Source organism: Barbatula barbatula (genome assembly GCF_947034865.1).
Source record: "Barbatula barbatula genome assembly, chromosome: 5".
NCBI lineage: Eukaryota > Metazoa > Chordata > Actinopteri > Cypriniformes > Nemacheilidae > Barbatula > Barbatula barbatula.
The window spans coordinates 6,174,217-6,196,403 of NC_136769.1; the positions used below are offsets into that span (position 1 = coordinate 6,174,217).

Sequence of the window (22,187 nt, forward strand, 5' to 3'; positions counted from 1 at the left end):
ATGGTTCTCCGTGCCACACAAATAGAGCGCCTCGCTTGAAGTGCACAAATTAAATAACCTGCTCGCACTCACAGCATGTGTCAGTAGCATTTGTGTTAACATTTCTTGCCAAGCTTATTCAAAACTTTAATAACAAAAACTAAAGAACACACATATACAGTTTTTTAACTGTTTAACATGTGTGCATGTGTCCATTAAAGTCATCATGTCTATAGAAAAAACTGGTTACATCGACATCATGTTTTGCATCTTCAAAACACGATTTGCAGTGTTTCAGAAGTGCATCAGATCCGATTGGCTTTACATCCGATGATGTCCTAGCTGATGATAACAAGTGTGTTGCAGTGGGACGCTTTGAATTTCAATGCCCACTTAACATTTGTTATAAAGCAGCCGTTATAGCTCTGCGCTTCAGCCACCCACCAACCAGCCCACCTCCTGCTGAATTACGACATCACTCGTACGCCTTCACAGCCGACCCTGCAGCTCCGCAGTCTATAATCGAAACCAGAGCTGCTAACAATTCAGCGCTAGTAAGAGGAGATGCCGGGGAGCACCGTACAACGTGTCGCAGATTCCAAGGCTCTCGTTGGCTGTTGAAAAGTTTGAACGCAAAGGTTGGATGGAGAGAAACCAAGAGATGGCGAGGCGGTGGTGGGCGACATGGTGTTTACTCTGTGCTCGATGAGGGATGAAGTTGTTAATCTGGGAAACAAAGCATGCGGCATTTCGAGCCTCCACTGACAATGAATCCGATTTTGGACCTGATTATATTTGTCTTGGTAATTCTTGTAACTCGTTATTTACAAGCAATATTCCCTTTCCTATCCAAATGACCCCTATAGAATTTTTGTAAGCGCTGAACTTTGCTGGCACGAGGTCGGGTTTCCTGTCCAAAACAAACACAATGAGATGGTTGGCTGACTCGAGCAATAAATACGGGGGTGCGTTATACACAACGTCACAACGCAAGAGCTTTGTCACCTGAGCGGAGTGGAGCAATCAGCTTGGGTTCACCTTTCGATTTCTTAAGCCAAAACTTGAGAATTGTAACTGGAATCTCTCAACGTTTCCCGGACTTTACCCACCATATATGTTAAGGTCATTACAAGGGGCCGAGCGGGGGTGATACTTATGTAAAGCTAGCTCGCCCGTATCCCTCCCATTTGGCATACGAGCATCACGCTTATAGCCTGAGTAAATGTTTTGGCTGGCAGGGACGAGTTGTTGAAAACCATTTGTAACCTCTACTGAATCAGATGCATTCCTTTTGTGATAATACACAGCAATGTCAAGAAAACAAGGGTAGTGTTTGCCATCCATCACGCCTGCGTTTTGGATACAGACAGGCCGTGAAAACTGAGCTAACCCTGCGATTGGCTAACCGGCCTCTCGCCTCTCGTATCAATTATGTTGAGGTTTGTTAAAACCTTTAGTCCGAGAATGAGAATGTTGTCTTGGCGTATAAGAAAGAAATATCCAATTTAACAGAACCTTATGTGAAAGATTGACCTATGGCTGAGGGTCAATGGGGGATGGCGTTATGAAATCCATCCAAGAACTATTCCAAGTGTATACTGTACATATTACATGTAGTATTTTTATTATTTCGTTTTTCTGTATCTTCCCAACAGTTCACCCAAAAATGAAGATTCTGTCTTTACACACCCTCAAGTTGGTCCAAATTTGTATACATTTTCGTTGTTCTAATGAATACATAGAAAGACATTTGGAGGAATGCTTGTAACCAAATGGTTCTTGGCCACCATTGACTACAATAGTAGGGGAAATTTCTATGTTCTGTTGAACAAAAGACGACATTTTGAAGAATGTATGAAAGCAAACCGTTCTTCTGCACCTTTGACTTCCATTGTAATTTTCCCCACTATGGTAGTCAATGGAGAGGCTCTGAGATTTTGTATTTTTGTATGCAAAACCCGGAAGCGAGTTAGCGTTTTAGGACTTCCGGATCCAAGTCTTTGGTTTTTTTTTATGGGTTTTTGGTGAATCGCCCGAAATAAGGTCCATGGTAAACAAAACCTCTAAATATGTTCATGTTTTATTCTATGACATAAAACACACCAATTATAACCACCTTATGATTTTAAAGCCTTATTGTGTCTTAAAAATGGCGTTTGCTTACAAGTTGCTACTTCCTTTGGCAGGGACATATAAATCGTGCATATAAAGCTCACAAATAATGCAACATGGGCACAACTCAAGGGAGAGTAAATGATGACAGAATTTATATTTTTGGGTGAACTGTCCCTTTAACTGGTGTGCTAGCAACAGCTAGGTCATGGGTTCGATTCCCAAGGGACGCCAAATGTGTAATTTTTTGTACACTTCTTTTAGACAAAACGTTAGGTACTCTCTCAAGTGTAAGTCTCTTTAAATTATATGTAATCATGTATATACAGTATGTAACAAAATGATCTTGTTGATAACATTCACTATGACATCATTTTGTGACTGTTGAACTGTGTGTACGATCGCAAGGTATCAAAAGTCTCCTATGATCTTAACATTTATTTTTCTTTCACGAATGAGTGAATAATGGGCTTGTTTCATTATTATTGTTAATGTCTTATGTTCCGACCTAGTTCTTGCTTGGCCAGATCTGTATGCAATCCCTGTCTTGTTATAATCTCTTTCAGATCAAACCCATTAGAGTTCTGCAAGTTAACTAAACAAATTGTAATATAAGAGAGCCTAGCTCATATTCAATGGCGACATAATGTTTATCTATTTCTTTTACTGCTTACCTTTACAGGCTCGTCTGTGTGAGATGGCTTTGGTCATGTCTCTGTAGTAACCCTCCTTGCAGTAGTGGCAGTGACGTCCCGCAGTATTGTGTCTGCAGTTGAGACAAACCCCTCCACTCCTGCGACCCGATAGCTTGTACAACTCCATGTTGAAGCGGCAGCGACGGGCGTGTAAGTTACAGTGACAGGCTGGGGGAGAGATCGACAACGAGAAGACAAAAGGAGAGAGAGAGGTTTAGCGCCAGCTGTTGAATTCTCACCATGCTTATATTCCCAGTGCGCCTCTATTATTTTTACATTTGTGAGCTTTAATTCACCAAAAATAAGAACCAGTGAGACAAGTGAAAGATTGATGTAAACCTGGTGGTATCGGTAAGAGACACATGTGACATAAATATTCACATTCGCAGTGGATCGTATTTTTCGCGAACTATCTAACAATTGCTTTATTGCCGTTTTATTCTTTATGGTGTAGGGAATCTGAATCTGAAGTGATTTAGGTGGGTGTTTCTGTCCCCCGGCGATCGTAGAAGCCTCTCACACAGTGGAAGAGAGGGAGGCGAGACCTTCGACTAGCGTCTGGAGAGCGCTTTATTATTCTAATGACATCACTGCATCTCTGGGCCTCTGGCCATTACAATATTTCATTAAGAGACAATGGCCTCATAAAAGCCCTCGCCTCAGAGCTTATGCACACACACCTGCTCATGACTTGGACCTCTAACCTTAAAGCTTCTATTTCAAGTGCAATACAATTTATGGTGTCATTGATTAGGCCATAATTCACAACTTTTCCTATCGATTCATTCATGTACAGTATATGCATTTGTTCATTTGTCCATATATCCTTCTATTGATATTAAATATATATTTAGGATGCATGCACTTATTGAAAACGCTTTTCATAGAAATGATTGTCATGTTCAGGAAACGGACGTTGTCGACTTTTCAAATTGAATTATTTTCCTTTTGACATTTTTTAAACATTCATTTCACAATATAACATTTTTTAAACAATAACTCTCTCAGCACATGAAGATGGGATAAGTTTAGGTATTTTAACTCACTTCCCCTTTAGATGTCAGTTCCTAACAGTGTTTAATGTTAAGCCTTCACGTGTTCTCTGAAATTTGGTAATTCCCAATTCTGATGTCATGATCCCGAGCTGGTTGTGTTTACTTTTTTATAACTAAATGTTTTTGTTATTCTTATTTTTTAGATATTTGGATTTAGTAATGAAATTGCATGCCTGGACTGTGCCAGTCATGCAATTACAAAAATAGTACAAACTATAACTGGACTGTTCTAGGTTATTTTGTAATACCAATGTTGGTACCAATCCCAACTCAGGTATTAAAATTACTTGAAAATAACGTCTGGAACAGATCTCTTGGTCGGACATCGATCAGATCGATCAAATCCCACGTGCAATAATATGCTTCCCGTGAGATTGGCGATGAGGGCTGAAGTACGTTATGTATAACGTACAAACAAGCTTTCAAGCGTTTTCGCAGCATGGAATGGCATGAAACTAAATGTTCCCTTAAGTTTAACATCTAAATTCAAACAGTAAATACCCTTTTGTCGCTCTTTGATGTGATGTGAGCGTACTGCGCATTGGGGTGGCACAACATAAACACCAGCTTGGATTCAACTTCTATGCATGATAGCTTTGCAATGTTTATAGAATGATATACAGATGAACCAAAGTCTCGCGGTGAGTTTCTAAACAAGACCAGGAACTGTCAATCACACACAGAGGAAATAAACCGCCGTCAAGTCTTCAAACACCTCCAGCACTCAGCACGTGGATAACATATCTATTTCTCTCTCTCTCGCCCTCAACACTATTTTTCATGCTTTTCTCGTGCATCTTTTATACGAACAAAATATTTACTTGCATGGGATTGTGCAAAGGTTGTGAGTTTGATAAAAAAATTGCATCTGCCATATACACAAATGTAGTTCTAAAAAGCTACTTAGTTTAACAAGCTTTTTTTTCACTTAAAATAACTTTTAATTTTAAAACAGAAAGTATTTTAGCTATTCGGATATCATCACTGAGATTGCCAGTAAAAACAGAATGTCATCATTTATTCGTTCAACTCTTTATAGGGCCGACACTATGCTGTACTGAAAGCCGCTCAGCTGACCGTAGCCCCATTGTTCACAACAGAAACCAGCTCCAGCTCATACTGAAGCCTTGGGGGGTGAGAAAATGGATGATCCCCAGAGATCTGAAATGCGGAGCGAGAGGTGTAAAGACAGAGCGATGTGTCAGGCTAAATGAGATGGTAAGAATGTGCTTAAACGAACCAAATCCTGCCATTAGTGCTGCCATTGAGGGTTTCCATATGGTGCATGTGCATGACCAGAGCGAATCCGTCAAAAAAAACATTCAAAAGCTAAATCTGAGCTGACCGAAATTATTATTGATTTGATCAATTTAAGATACTAGTTGTTTAACAAGTTAATGTTCAGCATATTTTAATTCTAACATTTATAAGTCACTAGTTGTTTGTGGATGTCCAAGCACATTACACTTTCCTTTAAATCTTAACTTTAAATTGTAACTTTTTCTATTAACTTCAGTATTTATTTGTCACTTATGAATTGCGTTCTAGATGCCGTGCAATACTGCATAGAGATAAATAGCATAAATAAATAGCTGAAACTCTAATGGAGACGTAAGTGAGATTTCAGGGTATTTTTCTTGAACATTTTCTGATACTTAAGCACAGCAAAATGTATCCATTTGTTCCCTATTTTAATCATTGATGTCTAGAAATAACTTAGACACTAAATAGGTTTTAATAGGCAATAATAGTGTGAAAATCCTTTTCTAGTTTGTAAAGGTACTGTGCAAAACAAAGATGCTTAATTGTTCCTTTAATGTCAATTATCTGAACCGCAGTGCTGTTCTTAAAACGCCTTTAAAGCAGACAGGACTCGTTTTTTTTTTCTTTCCTCTCCCGCATGGCCATCTGGAAAAGCTGCCTTTCAACGTACTGCGTTGTGATGCAATGACGGGGAAGAATTAAGGGGGCGTCGCCATCATAGGCGCTGCTCTGTAATCGCTTGCCAGCACCAATTAACAAAGCAATTGGACCTCCCTGCTTTTCTGTTTGTCTAACTGCTTGTGAACGCCACAGTTGCCTAGAGAAAGCGAGATACAACGTCTCAACAAACATGATCCCATCCAAATAAAACCACAGTGAAAGACAGGCTTTTAAGAGCAAAAGTTGTTATTAAGTAAATATGGATTATTATTGGGTTATTGGATTACAAAGTGGATTATTAACCAATGAACCACTTTTTTTTATAGTCATGTCGAATGTTTGCTCGAGAAGGTAGTAGTAATGAGTTTGATATTGTTCATTAAGGTTATTTTACCTGTTTGGGTCTATTTTAATTAACACGCAGAACATTTAAAGTCCTTCACAGATGGCCGCCGCAGATTGAAAATCAGTTCTTTTTCGTAGGTCACAAGCCTCTTCAGGCGCTGAGAATCTTGGGACAGCTTAAACATATAAACACCATCATGAAACGGTTCAGTTGTATAATTGTCTATCGTACAGGTTTTTGTTTCTTGCTGTAGAGTCGCGCCAATGATAACATGACATGTAATGGATAATCACGCATAATAGCGAGTATATCTCAAACAATCGAGAGTCCTGGAACGGTCCCAGTTTATCCCGTAGGAACATGGTGAGTACTGTAATGGTGTAAGACTCTACGCACGGGAAGCAGCCCAACTTGTTTCTCATGGCCTATGTGCTTTTGTGCCACACTTTATTGACCCCTCGTAGACTCTTGTGCTTTGTTTTAAATGGCACTTTTGAATGACTTTTATCCAAAGTTACGATCTATACAGTTTAATTGTATTCGGTTTATTGCATTCATGGTATCGAACCCAAAACGTTCGTGTCTATTATGAAATTAGCAATAGGAACGTACTGTAATTCTGACTTTTACTCTTGACTCCTTGGGCGGGCGTCATCGGAAAACACAGGCCCATAAAAATTTCCAATTAAATCACTGGTTGACATATTAGTCGCTCTTATATTTCAGGGCTTCTGAGCGGTTGCCGAAAATAAACAAAATGGCAAGGATGTCGGTATGTTCTATCAAAGCGAGTGTGTTTCCTTCTGGAACCCGATCATAGCAATTCTGCCTCGGGCGAAAACCATCTCGGCCCGATGACTTATTGCATCAATGTATCGTCCCTCAGCTTGTTAGTCCTTTGATTTATCTGTGAGCTTTTCATGTTCTCCTGTTTGTTTTTATAAATGCTGAGTAATTGCTCATTAACTCACGTCACTTTCTTTCTGTGTACCACCAATGCGGCACGTGAGCCGCTCTTAAGAAGCCTTGTGATGGTGATCTCAGGAACCAAGACCTGCCAAAGTGGCTGTAACGCAGTAATCTGGACTTTACCTCAAAAACTGAACCGGGATTCGGGTAATTCTCTTTTTCAGAAGCTTTTCCAAATTCAAATGAAAACAGCCCGTCATATTAAAAGATCTAACATCAGGGAATATGGAAATTATAGACATACATTCGCTGGATCACTTTTCAGGAATTAACATTATAATCACAGTTTTTTCCATGTACACTACAGTCAGTATCTGGAATTACAGTTTTATTTAAAGGATGTAGGAAAAACCATGCAGTTGAGCTTTTATTCATGCTACATTCAAAAGTAAGATATTTAATGCCTAAAATCCATACGTTTACACGATTTATTTACGCTTCAGCATTACGAAACATATTTGTTATGTGCGGTATCGTGTTCCTAAAAATTGTATGGACATCTGGGTGTCCCAAATCACATAAACATGGCGACAACTGACCTTTAAAAATACCACAATGTAGTCCGAGCGACGTGGTTTTAAATAATTGGTGGTGCTGTGTTTTTTATTTTCAAAAATATTACATTTATACATTGTTGTATATGTTATTATTAGGGCTATCAAACGATTAACTGCATCCAGAATAAAAGTGTATGTTTGCATAAAACATATGTCTGTTTACTGTGCGTATACATTTTATAATTATAAACACATACACATGCGTGCATATATTTACGAAAAATAATTGAGAAAATATTTTATTTATTATATATCATTTTAATTATTTGTTAATATAAATAAATGCATCAAAATGTTTTTAAAAATTGTACAGTGTGTACGTTTTTGTGTTTATAAATACAGCACTAGTATGCACAGTACACAGACATACAATGTAAGACACAAGCTTGTATTCAGGATTTGATTAATCGCGATTAATCGTTTGATTTAAAAATATTATATTTAATATATTATAAAACTTAAAAATATATTTATATACCTATATACAATACTTATATGCAGTGAGTATTATATGCAATGTAGCGTAGTGTTTATTTAAATGTTTTACTTATTTATAGGGATATAAGAGGAGCACAAGAGATGAAGACATTTGTTGCAGCCGTGGACACCAGACGCTGAGGAGTTTGGCATGTCTGGATGGGATTCCCTGTGGAACATAAATCAGTTTGAAAGAGAGGAGCCACAATTTGAGCATTTCCCATCCTTTCTGCATTCCTGCTGTTTTCAGGCCCGTGTAAATCTTCCCCGCGTCAGAACACGCTACAGATGTGGCCCATCAGCCCATCGCCGAAAAAAGTCCACGGTCCGAATCCCCAAATGATCAGTAAATAGGAATCTCCCTCGGTTTACGCGGTGTTGTTGCAAGTTACAGAGAGATTGTGCTTTTCCACTGCAGGTGTCGTCACTGTGATACACCCTCTGGTCATTGACGAAGCGTCAGTGGAATGCGGCTACGCCGTGAAGGAAAACTTTCATGATGAGCGTGACAACTTGCGCCTCGGTGGCCACGCTGAATTAGAGCGTGGTGCTGCTTTGGGTCAAAGTGTAAGGCATCATTTGTATCCTTTGTGGAGAGGGCAATCCCATAATGCCTTGCCATTAAATAATGTGAACACGTGAGAGTACTTGTCATTTAAAATACAGTCGATAATACTCCCCCTCATGTCATTCAAGCACCTTTATGAGTTTCTTTCTTCTGCAGAACACAAAAGAAGATATCTGAAGAACGGAGGTGCCCGAATAACACTGTTGGCTTCCATTGTATGGCAACAAAACCACAAAGACATTTCTCAAACTATCTTCCCTAAAAGTTCTGAACAACATGAGTGAATAAATGATGACAGTATTATATTTGGGTGAACTATCCCTTTAAGTTGATTCTTCCCACGTGTGAGGCACCCTTTGTACGACACATATAGTTGCTATGTAGAGAATTTCAAACCAGTTCCATGAGGTTTTACTTCAGTGTGAGTGCTGTCAAAAAAGACAGCTGCCTATATAGGCAGCGAGGCAGCCCGCTATGTTTTGGAACACAGCCAACCTCACATGAGCCGTTTACAATCTTAATCTGTGTTCATTTGGATCTACATTATAGGAATAGGCCGTTTTAAACATGGAAGTTTCCTGCGATTAGGAGCTAGGGTGGAAAAAACAACAAAAGCTTTAGGACGTGTAACTAAAAACCGTTCACGTATTTAAAAAAAGCCAATGGCTTTAAGTCAGGATTGATAGCCGAGCTGTTACTAATTAAAACTGTGCCCGAGGAACACAACACAGCAGCCTGCTGTCAGTCAATTACAGAACCGCGGAGGAAAATGAGATAAAATCACAGTCTGACTGGAGGTGTGTTTGCAGAAATCTGTAGATGCCGAACCCCGACCGCTCTGCCACGCTCTCTACCTCACAGCGGACGAGAGGCTTAGAGGCAGAGCTGTAAATTACAAACTCCAGGTGACCATACATCCTAACCGTGGTTTGGATCTTAACGCAAGCCTGTCGTACAACAGCACAATCCCCTCCTGTCAAATCCTGAGCCTTTGAGTTGAATAACTAAAGCGCACCGCCGTGTCCAGTAAGGTTTTAGAGTTGCCACAGACAATATATTTCATTATCCAACAAATGTACTGAATAGGAAAGGAAATATGTTTTGGTATTGTACACAATGCTAGGGTGTTGCGGGTGGTCACGTTCATTTAATAATGAAATACTTTTGTATCTAGGTGGCTTCCAGCAGCAGGGTGGGAAAGGAAGTGGGAGAGAACTTCCTGCTTTGAGCCACAAGTGGGTTTGCGTGAAGCTGATTACAAGACAAGCACACACGATGCTTTTGACCTGTTTGTCCGGTAACCTTGGCAACACCGACATGCAATATGTCATCGCTGTGTGACCAACTTCCTGCTTTTACATCGATGCACTGCAAGGCTCACGTTGACGAGTACAAAATATCTGATCTGAAAAACGACGATGCACCTCTATGCACCACAACATATTACTCGTGAAAAATTCCCATAGAGTATTTGGGCCGTGTGAGCTTGTGTGTCGTACGATAAAGCCAAAGCCATTCCAAAGTCTGACCGGTATATTTGTCCAGACAGCGACATCAGTTTCCACAGGATAGCTCGGTTGACATATGCTGTCCGCCCTACACACACTGAGAATAGAGTAAATTCTGTGACCAACCCGACAGAGCACAACCGCCGGGATCACTCAACGCAGCTGCTCCGCAGAGTAAAGACTCTGAAAAGAAGCTCTGTTTCCTGTGAACATTGCTTTTTTTATATACCATAAATATTCACTTGATAGCTGCATGTTTCTCTCATGCCAGTTCTTTTGTAATTCTTATCTAAAGATATATATATATGAAAATATAGAATAATTAATTGTTAATACATTATGATATATTGAATAATACTTAAGGAATACATATATTTGAAGGGTTTGGTCGCAAAATGAGATAACTTCGTTTTTTAATTTGTCAAAAATCATGTTTTTTATTGTGCATTTCAATTCATATCAATCAAACTGCAGTTGGTTTGTTTTGATTCAAGCCATAATAATAAAGAACTACAGCTAACTAACACAATGATAAGATAATAAAAAACATGATTTCATGAAAAGTGATCTCATTTTGGAACCAAACTCTCCATTTGTTCATAAATGGAAAAATACTGTATGAGCTCTTGATTAAAATATAAAGTCACGTATTTATTAATATATTGCATTATGTTTTCCAGTATATTCTCTTTTTTTGTAAAGGAAGAAGTTGAGTATCATCGGTGTTAATGTGAACTGCAAAGCAAACAAGCAATAAAACAGCAGGGGGTTACCTTTATTTGCTTAAGCAACACACTAAACGTTTAACTCATAAAGTTAACAGATCGAGTTAAAGTCAATTATTTTCTTTAGACTAGCACTGACCAAATCAGAACGGACCAGAGGACCTGTTCAAACCAAGTGCAATAGCAAAAGATATTAAAATGTAAAGGTTTATTTTTTTGGTTAAACAAATTATGAGAAGAAAAGGTGAGTCCGTACCACACCTATAACAACAATAATACAGAGAACGAACGCGTCGGGATCACTCTCAGAGTGTGTGTTCCAGCTAATGATCCAAAAAACATCGGCCGCCAATCAAATCCACTTAAATGAAAAGTTTGCAGTGCTCGAGCATTAAATAAAACATATAAACACATAAAACACATCTTCTGGTGTTGACGCTAATATTATCATTCTTGGCTTGAAGTTTATATCATTTTTAAATGATAAAGCTGGTGTCTTGTGTCTACTTTTTGGTGTCTTGTGTAATTTTCAAATTCTCAAAAAGTCCCTTTGAATTGATAACTTATGTTTAAAATCTATCAATCATTCGGTCGTACTAATAAATATACTTCTAAGTATGCATTTTTTCTGTATTTCAGATGTTGAACAAAGCTTTCCTCGACCGCATGTGACCATACAGTGATGTATTGACAACATCTTCCAGCCAGACCCTGACCCCCTGAAGGTACAGTAGTCCTTACAGTATGGACTCATTTAATCCAAAGTGTTTTTGTCGTGTTGGTTCCCTGAGACTCAAATCCATGGCTTTTAACAGATACGAGCAGAATGCCTTTAGTTTGGTTTAATATGTAGATTAGCTCTTACGGCCTGAAAATTCCTCTGCTGTCAGACAGCATGTAAACGCTGACAGTGTACAGGCCACCCAGCGGGAGAGCATGAATCATCTGTTAGCAGCCAATGACAGAAGATCTTCATCCATCATTAACTCCCTATTGGCAGTCACCGCGCAGATGTAGTCACAATTGGACTCTTTTCCTTGCGTTCATCGCAATTGCTCCCTTTGATGTCCACGCGGCCACAGTAGACGGACGCTTTTGACGGTGTAGGGATGATAAATGCACGGGATGTCAGCAAGGGTATCCCCGTAGGGATTGACGGGAAAGGAATTTCGGGAAATTGGCTAGAATAATAAAAAAAGGCTAATGTTGGAGGAATACGTGTACAACTTTGCATGTGTGTGTGTGTTTCGAAACCTGGTTCGGTTACGTGGCACAAAAGGCTTTCTGGCCGAATGTCCATTGTGTTAAGTGAAGTCACAAAACATGAATTTTGTTTGTGTGTGCCAGTGTGAATGTGAATCAGAGAGCAAAAAAGTGTGTCTGTGCACTCTAGCATTCATTATTCCATCTTCGCTTTCTGTAGCTCAGGGTGGTCCAACTAACAGCCAGAACGCTATCACAAATTGAGGGCCATAAAGGTGAAACACACTTTAAAGCACACACAAGCCGAAATGACCCCTCACTTTAACACACAAACCCGAACGCCATGTTTACTCCACAGCTGCTGTTGTGGTTGCCCACTGAAAGAATGTTAGTACAGTCACCATCAAACATGCTCTGTCATCTTTAACACACACACAATGACATAACCCTTATTGCTTTAGGTCATGACCTTAAATGACACTTGTACAAAAAAGTGTTACCATGTTTGGGGATGCCATGGTGACACTATGGGTTTTTGGACATGCACCGTGATATCACCACTGTATTCTTTAAGGTATTTTGGTTTACTGTAAGAATGTTGTCGTACGCCGTTGTATTTACGTTTTTCAAATTCTTTCTTTAAATGATTGATATTGTCTTTCATTGAAAGGCTGGTTTAGAGAACGTCCAGTAATCCAGTAAAATGCGTTCATTTCATTTTGTTTTGTAGTTCTGGTGACTTTACTAGTTATAGAATGGAAATGTTAAAAAACAGTTTGGTTTGTTTTAATAAAGAATGCATATGTCGTGTCTGTGCATGTCAAATGGCATTGCTGTTTGATAATACAATGGTACCACCATTAGGGTTGCCAAGTCCACGGTTTCCACACATAATTTAAACTATCTTTAAAACCATTGCTGCAGGTGGTTGTTTATTCTGCGGTTTGTTCATCAGCGTTGATTATTAAGTTAAAATTGTTATTAATAAAAACAGGCTGTGTTTATTATAAATATTATAGAGGTAACTCTAAAAAAATATGAATATAAATTAATATGAATATAGATATTTAAATTAAACTGATATATTATAAGCCAATAGCAAGAAGTTAACTCCGGCCGTGCGTCTGATGAAACCGTCATACATTAATTTGCGCGAAGAGAATGCTTAACGGACACTGTAAAAATGTATTTTATAGGTATAGGAGTGACATATTTTTGAGTTTAGAGTTTTGTTAGTTTGGCTGTGGTCATTGGGTTAGTTTTGGTCTAGTTTGGATTGGCCATTGGGCTGGTTTTGTTACGAAGATCTGACAACCCGACCGCCACACTTATTCATCTAATGCGTTTCGACAGACGATCCTGTTTTCTCTAGACATGCGTATTTCAAAAGTGATGTCATCAGAAGACCTTAAACCTGCCGGAAAGATTTGGCATGGATCGGAACCCCTGAGACAAAACGCAGGCACTGAGATCCAAAAACAGACCCAAACAGTACACAAAAGACTGACGGGGATTTAAAACATCAATGTTAGTGAGGAAACAAATACAGGCCAAAACAAGCAGACCCTTCCACCCGAATGTGGACCACCTCTCCAAACCAGCCTCTAAAACCAGGATATCTCATGTTTTCTCTCAACTCCTGTGAAACCCAACAAAGCCTTTTGGCTCATAAGTCGTGTGTGTTTTGAATTATGAGCTCAACAAAACAAAATCCCTGAAACATGGAGCTTTGTGCACAGTGGACCCCCAATACAGTGGGGGTTTGAAATCCCAAAATACATCTCGTTTGTGTTTTCTTTATTCTTGTTCTGCTGTTTTTTTCTTATTTTTCTTAACCCCCCACCCTCAGCTTACCACAAGAGCACAAGCCTTCGATCCGACTATATACAGTCTCTTAATTGTGAAACAATGCTTGTGGTTTATGCTTGTTTTTGGGAAAAAAAATTATATTGTTACAGGGCAAAACAGTGGAAACAAATAAATATACACTGTATAAGAATTCAATTTAAAACCTTGGAAAAGTGCACTAAGAACACTTTTACTTCTGATGTACTTCAGGTGTCCTATTTTCACACATTAATCTGGTACTTTCTATAGAAGAAAATGTATATTTCATAGTGTTTCAAAATAGCACAGTTGAGTCTTTTTAAGAAGTTCTAATGATGTACTAAAAGCAATTTTTTTTGTGTGTTAAGTACAAAATTACTGTGTGAAAATGGAGCTTTTTAAAGTGTATTATAGTGCATTGTTTTCACCTGAAAAACATAAGTTCAAAAGCTGCCGTAAAGTTTTAAGTTTAATCAAACTGGCATTGGAGTTTAAATTATATTATATGATTTCGTATAACTTATACAATTAAGTAGACATTGGTAACGATATTTTGATGGAAAAATGTGTTGACATGACGTTTTTGAGCCCTTCACTTTTAACAATATACATTTTGTCTCAAATTGTGTTTTTTATTATTGATGATCACATTATAAATATAAATAAACACAATATAGAAACTATATATACACTGACTGAAGGAGGGACACTGGTTTAAAAAACACCTTCGAAACGCTTTAGAAACTATGTAAAAGTACGTCTCGAATCCACTACAACACCATAGTTTAGCGTTGTTTCAATTTTGCATGAACAAACTCATCTAATTTAGTTCTGAAATCCTAACATTCGCATTTTCTGTCCTTATGCAAAGGTCCCAATCATCTTGTAAGCTGAATCATTTGCCGTGAGTCACTGTGTCGGTCGACCGCAGGTCCCGCAGGGATATTCCGAGGTGTGTGAGTTTCCATGCAGTCGGTGTCAGAAGCAGCTCTGTACTGACCAGCAGCCCACCTGCTTCCGATTAACAGCTCCAAATCCTCTGTTCTCTCGCTTTCTCTCACTGTTAAACAGCCCTTCGGCTCTGTTTATTTTCCTTTTTGTGACTCCATTCGTTATCAGTTTATTAAATGTTCAAAGATTACAACGAGGCAGTTTTCAATTCCTTCGATCTCATTTCCCGTTTACGAACGAATGATTGTTGATGTTATAGAGGAACATTGGTCACACTGTGTCCTAACAGGATTTCAGCATCTGTCCGTCAACACCGAACGCCAAACTGCTATACGATGTGACACGATGGCCAATCAGAAATTGTTTGATGTTGCATGGATTTTACAGCCGCAGGGTTGTGGCCAGGACCAATCAGATTTGAAGTGGGCGGGACTATTCATGGCGACGGCTCTAAATACTGCGCTTGCTGGTAAGATCAAAAACCTTGATTACCATGTATGAAATATAACACTAAACAAACTATTCTATATAATACTATAGCGCATTTACTTAAGTTTGTTAAAGCTGCAATCTGTGACTTTTTCGGTTAAAAATAAACAAAAATCAGTTTAGCAAGTAATCAAATCTATTGGGAAATATTGGTTGTTTTTCACAACAACAATTCCCAAGAATTGTAACATGTAATTTAGTTTTAAACATAATGAGAGAACGGCAAGAGTTATGTACTGTAGCTTTAAAAACACATTTTTTATGTGTGGACTGGAGGTTTTTTATTTTGTAATCATCTTTACTTATTGTATTTAAGAAATTTGCTAAATATGCAACACAAATTTGAATTTCCATTACCATTCTGTTTAGCCATATCTCCGCTATCACATTCACACACACTTAAACACACACCCACAATGAACTGAATACCTAGCAGCCGATCATTGTTTTCTGCGTAGGGACTGCAAGGCCTTTATGACATCACCCTTTACACAATTCTTTCAGCAGACTCATGGTCCAGCAACATCGCTCAGAAAGCCACAGATGGTGCGCAGACCTCGAACAGCTCTTCATGATAGCCCAAGAATCTGCTCTCGGTTCCTATTCCTCTGCTCACATCGCAGCGAGCCAAAAACACTAGGACCCAGAGGAGCACAGCGGAACAATGTATGGGGAGCCATCGTATCTCATCTGAAGACAATGCCAGCGGTCTGCTTTGTGTCAAGAACTGCGATGGATGTCTAGGCCATTCCCCCGGTGAACGTTAATTGTCTTCTGCCCACATGTAACAGCGTTAACTGGCTTATATAAACATTTAGTAAACAGCAACGTTTTGCTAAAGAAAACAGCAATCTGTAACGTAAATTTCCGTGGATAAGCGCAACCAGAGATGAATGAAAGCGATGCCTGCTAGACGTTTACGCATGAATCTGGAGCGCAGCAATAGGCATGCGTCTTTTTATATGCTTTGAACTATGTGTTGGATGGGGGGATAGAGCTAATTTGGTATTGATTTAATCGCGGCAGATTGAAAACCCATGTTTGCTGTCCGTATCTGCGTACAATAAAAAACTGACTTAAGAGTTTCCAAATGATTTTCCAAATTATGTCCAAAGCTTAAAACAACGATTCATTTTGTTACAGTTTAAGAGTTTTAACCTCACAAATGTGACTTTTGATTTATAAATATGAACTATGTGCAGGTAAATTGTCAAATTTACAAATATAAATCTGTGTTAAGTTTACTGCACAGATATCTTTTGGCGTAAAATTTCTAAAGAATTTCTTAATGTGAAGATTCACGTTAAACTGATTTCTTATATCATTATTTATATATAAAATATAAAGTTTACATTCAGATCCATAGGCAGCTTCAAAATCTCTGTATTAAAGGGATAGTACACCCAAAAATGAACATTATGTCATGAATTACCCAAGTTTTTCAGAATCTGTAAAAAATGTCTTTGTTCTGTTGAACACAAAGAAAGATATTTGGATTAATGTCAGCAACTGTGGTTTCTGGGACATCATTGACTGCCATAGTAGAAGAACATATTGCATATATTTGTTCTGTTGAACACAAAATGAAATATATTTAAGAATTTGGGAAAACAAACAGTTCTGGGGCACATTTTTGGAAGTTGCTAACATCTTTCTGAATATCTTTCTTTGTGTTAAACAGAACAAAGAACTACTTGAGGGTGAGTAAATCATGAGAGAATTTTCATTTTGGGTGGATTATCCCTTTAAGAGATAAAAGGTGCATGAAAACAACCACAACGGAAAAAACAACAAATCTTAGTGCTTTCTGTGTAATGATACATGTTGAGAGCATATCTGTCCAAGAATAATTGCAAAACATGTCAACTATTAAAATGTATTTTGTTTACAAATATTTTTATTTTAACCCCTTGAGATTAACGTTAAAGAAAATTCTGGCACTCTCATTACAGAAAGCTTCACGTGTGGCCTTGAAACTAAAAGAAAGCAATTTTATTGCATTTTTCCCCTTTTTCTTCTTAACCACTCAACCGCAATTTCTTTTTTATACTTTTTCTTACTGTTTCTGTATGTAGTTAAAGAGCACAATAACATTACCTATTTAATAAGCGCAGGTGCAACTTTCAAATGACATTTCAATCCTTTAAATCGTAAGAGAAAATTACAGGGCTGAAATAGACAGCAGACAACTGCATTACAATTGCCCTTAAAACTAAAGGTTAAAATGGTTATTAAAGAAAGAAAAGAGTGGGCTACATCTTGAAGTTCATCACGCCGGTGCAGATGGTACAGGCTGGTATTAATGTTAATACTGTAAAATAAACACAGAGCACCTGCTGGCATCACTAAACCTTCCCAGACTTTTAGTTTTTATTCTATTTCTATTCAAGTCATTTAAAGTATTCACAAACAGCCTGAAAAAAAGCATAAGACATTTCATCGTTCGTCTACCTGACCCAAGAAAAAGATGTAGATAACATTCCCATCGTCCTGCAAACGCTACACCTCATTTTCCACAAATACCTGCCCTGTCCTGCTTCATTCCTCAAAACAGAACCAAAAAAATGTATCCGCGCAGAAAATCCTAGTTTTAATTATGAGGCACTCGATCAAAGCCGGTAGATTTGTACCACATGTTACAATCTCTTTGAAAGCGTTTGAGACAAAGCTGACCAGACTTTTTATATTGCGATACAGATGATCTCAGTTACGGCTTCGACGTTAAGCCTCGCTATTCACTTCTGCATTGTTGCGTGCAAAAGCTCGGAGAGAATTCAGTTTCTGTCCGTCATCTTTCCTATCATGATGGTGCCCTCATTCAACATTCATGGGAACATGCAAATTTATAACCACAAGCATCCTCGTGCAAATTCACCTGTCGCCTATTGTTTGCTTGTGGGTAACCCCTGTTTGTCAAGCATGTGATGACTCTTTTAATATATTTCTGTACGTTTTTAACCTTGACATGTAGTTATAAGCTCAGCGAGACAACTTTAAAGATTTGGTTTTAGAAGCCTAGAAGCATAGATAAACCATCTGTAGAGACACATTTTTTATGATTTGAAAGTCCACCCGAGTAATTTGACCGTGGATATCATATTCATGATTATTTTCTTCCATAATAACAGAAACTAACTTTTATCTATATCAGCTCATTCTCAACTTGCCAGAAATGTCAACAAAGCTGATGTAATCTTTGTTTTAATCTGATACAGACACCTGCCCTGCAATAACACGACAAGCGCTTTAGCAAAATCGGCCTCAAGAATGCTTCCTTCCCACAGAATGAATGTTGAAGCCACTTCCAATCTCTGTACCCTCAACTGCACGGCACCCACCCAATACGCTAAATAACTACATCTGGAGCTTACTATATACTGTACAGATGTCCACAAATCCCAATCTGCTGTCTATAATGCAACAGAAGGTTTAAATAAATACATATTTTCATTACAACTACTTTGTGTTTTGATCAAATTCGCAGATTTGTGGTGAACGTTGTAAAAATAAAGATGGGAAGGATATATATATAGACATGAAGACATTTGGATATTTTGCATGATGAAATGCATCTACAAAAGCATGTGTAAATAACTATTTGTCTCCCAATTACAAAATAAGATATATACTGTACACCTTTGTTTGAAAAACAAAAATACTTAACTAAACAGCTATATGAAATTAAAATATATGAACGTTGTTGTTTTTAGTTCTCATAAAAACACAGTTTGTGATGTTTAAATTGCCTGTTTTTCTTATGTACAGTGTTTCAGATTTAAAGGTTTACAACATTATATTTATTTGTTGAAAGAAAATGAGATATTACTTAAAGTGATCGAATCTGCATGAAAGTAGACTGAGAATTACGTGGTGTTGTTATGCATTCGTGTGTCGTACTTTTGTAAATAAATGTATTCATTCAAAATAAACATGTAAGAACATAATAAAGGTTGGCAAAATAGCCCCCAAAAAACGAAGATATGCAAGCAAAAAAGAAAAACGCTCAAATCATTTGATGTTTATGTATCACGAAACGATGATTCGTATTTTTTCACGTCTCTCCTGAACTGTTCAGGCGTTCTAAATATCGATGAATAATCCAGTCGTGGTTTTTAAAACGTACACCAAAGGACGTAAGACGTAACTTACCGACGCATTCGTTCGCCTCTCTGGCAGTCGCTCGTTGCCACGGCCGGTCGTAGTGGAAAGGTTTGCACCTGTCGCACTCCGGTCCCGCCGTGTTGTGCTTGCACTCACACACCAGGTTATCCTCCCGGTCCTTCACGCACTTCGACGCGTGCCCGTTACACTTGCACCGGCCGCCGACCTGCAGGTCTGACACCGCGTAAAAATACGAGTCCCTGGCGAGCTCCGAGTCGTCCTCGTTTTCGTCCCCGAACGTGTGCAGTCGGTTGAACGCCACCTTGATGTCGGTGGCCGTGACCCAGTCTTGCAGGACGGGTGAGTTGTCAAAGTCGTGCGCCGAGGGTCTCCCATCCAAGGTGCTGAACGCAATGAGCCCACCTGTCAGCGGTTGCATATCTGTATGCGAATCCGTGCAAATCGCTTCCTGCTCGTTCTGCTTCGTTATTGCCGCTTTGCTCGGCTTGTTGTACATTTTCTTGCACTGGGTCGAGTAGAACTGGAAAGGCACCCACGTTTTCCCATAATCCATAGACTTGTAAATTGCCATGGATTCGGGTCGAGGCGAGCAGAACTGCAGGCTCACGTAAGTCACCTCAAACTTCTTGCCGAGGGACAGCGTCAGCGTCACATTTTGTGGATATTGCACGTAGTTCTCCGACTGCCAGCACGTGAGGTTGTGAGGGTTGTTGAGGTCCGTCAGATAAGCGGGTGGATGAGTCTTCTTGGGGTCCGAGGCGTCGCAAATGTTGCAGTCTCTGGATCTCTCCTCGCCCTTCTCGGTCACCACGCAGTACCTGGACGCGGGAGTGCCGCAGGTGCTGGAGACGCGCACGTCCTTGCCGAACGCGGAGTTCACGAAGTCGGGGATGCAACGTCGGGGGTTGCCGTTCTCGTCGTAACACGGGTCCGGTGGGGAGGACTGAGCCGCGAACATGCTCATCCCGTATACACCGCGGGCACCAGCCGCCATCCCGGTAATGGACACCATGGACACCCATGTTACCAAAATCCCTATCATTGCGTGCGCGAGTTCTTCAGTGTTCCTGGTGCTGCAATGAAGAAGATCAAGAGTAAGGGCGAGAAACAGATGTTTTACTTGCATTGAAAATAGTTGCAGTTTAAAATGCATGCAAAGAAATTGCTGTTCCAAAAAAAACTAATTGTAACAAAATGGACATAACACATTGTATGAAGCTTGTGCGTAAAACTACGCGTCTTATTATTTCATGAGCTAAAGAAAACCCACAGAGTGCACTGTACCTTCAGAGAACCTGCTTAACTCGGGCAGAGACGTTTGGCAAACCCCTCTTAGAAAGAAAATTGCAGGGTACTCTCCTATTCTTTTCTCTCTCGCGCGCCCGGGTATGTTGTAATCTATTTCTCACTTTCAATTCTAGCACGACCGCTATGAAACAGAAAACCTGCTATTAGTTTCCAGCTCTCGCTTTCTTTCTCTGCCTAACTCATTCACACCTCTGACTCTCTGTGACTGAGTGTCGCAGCTCAGCCCTTTCCCTTTCTGCTGCTCGCCCTGCGTTGAGTTGAATGGGAAGGGGGTTCAGTCATTTACCATTCTCTGTGCGCCTGCATAAGTAAAGGGCTTTATTGCCCTGTGTACAAACACAATGGGGTTCTTATGCACGATCTGGATTTATTGTAAAAAGAAACAGCAGACACTGCAGTACAATAGATGTAAAAATGGAGATGATGGATAGATAGATAGATAGATAGATAGATAGATAGATAGATAGATAGATAGATAGATAGATAGATAGATAGATAGATAGATAGATAGATAGATAGATAGATAGATAGATAGATAGATAGATAGATAGATAGATAGATAGATAGATAGATAGATAGATAGATAGATAGATAGATAGATAGATAGATAGATAGATAGATAGATAGATAGATAGATAGATAGATAGATAGATAGATAGATATTATAGTGTATCATAGACGTCCATTAAAGACCAATATCAGTTTGTATTGCGCAAAGCCCTCTGTTGGCCACCCACTGTGGCCCGTACACACTTGTTGAGTCACAGTTGCTTTCATTAAAGAAACAGTGACGCCTTGTGGTAGATTGGAGTAAAACGCAGCTTTATTTTTGATGGCCTGTCGACTACATGGCGTACGAGTGAGAACTGAATAAGTCAAATGATTTAAAATACAGCAATAGATAATAATAATAATTGAAATGTTCTTATAATTTACCAAACCGTCGTCTAACAGCTGATTCATCAAAAGTCAACGTCCATAACTTTTCTATAATCTATAACTACATTTATGTCAATGAAAATGTCCGCTTTCCATCATCAATATGGTACAGGTCTGAAACCTGTTCTTGTTCGGCTGATGGAAGTAAACGTCACATAAGGCGGATTGTAACTCGTATTAAGACTTGTATAAGACTGGTGATGTATCAAGTCAAAATATATTCTTTTCAGAAGGCTGCAGGAGGCCGTTTGAAGACACAATCCAACAGGAAGCGGTTTTTTTCATTGTGAATAAAATGACACCATTTTACATTAGATTATCATCTGTGTGTTTTTGTTGTCATGGTGTGGTGAGAGGAAGTACAGGTCCAGTGAAACCGCAATGATGTAGTCACACGTCACCTTTACAAAGACACATGGGTATGTTTGCACATC

At 39.0% G+C, this 22,187-nt stretch overlaps 1 protein-coding gene across 1 annotated transcript in view; it reads right to left on the bottom strand.

The window, feature by feature from the left end:
• The window catches only part of ntn1b (netrin 1b), a 36,554-nt gene extending 15,533 nt beyond the window's left edge, over nt 1-21,021 (bottom strand). Inside the window, exons 1-3 of the mRNA XM_079457014.1 lie at nt 20,791-21,021; nt 19,534-20,579; nt 2,766-2,954 (exon numbers count right to left, since the gene is read on the bottom strand). Of these exons, the coding sequence (XP_079313140.1) occupies nt 2,766-2,954; nt 19,534-20,548 (1,204 nt within the window). The 5' untranslated portion in view covers nt 20,549-20,579; nt 20,791-21,021. The remainder of the gene's footprint in view (nt 1-2,765; nt 2,955-19,533; nt 20,580-20,790) is intronic.
• Nucleotides 21,022-22,187: the final 1,166 nt, after the last annotated feature.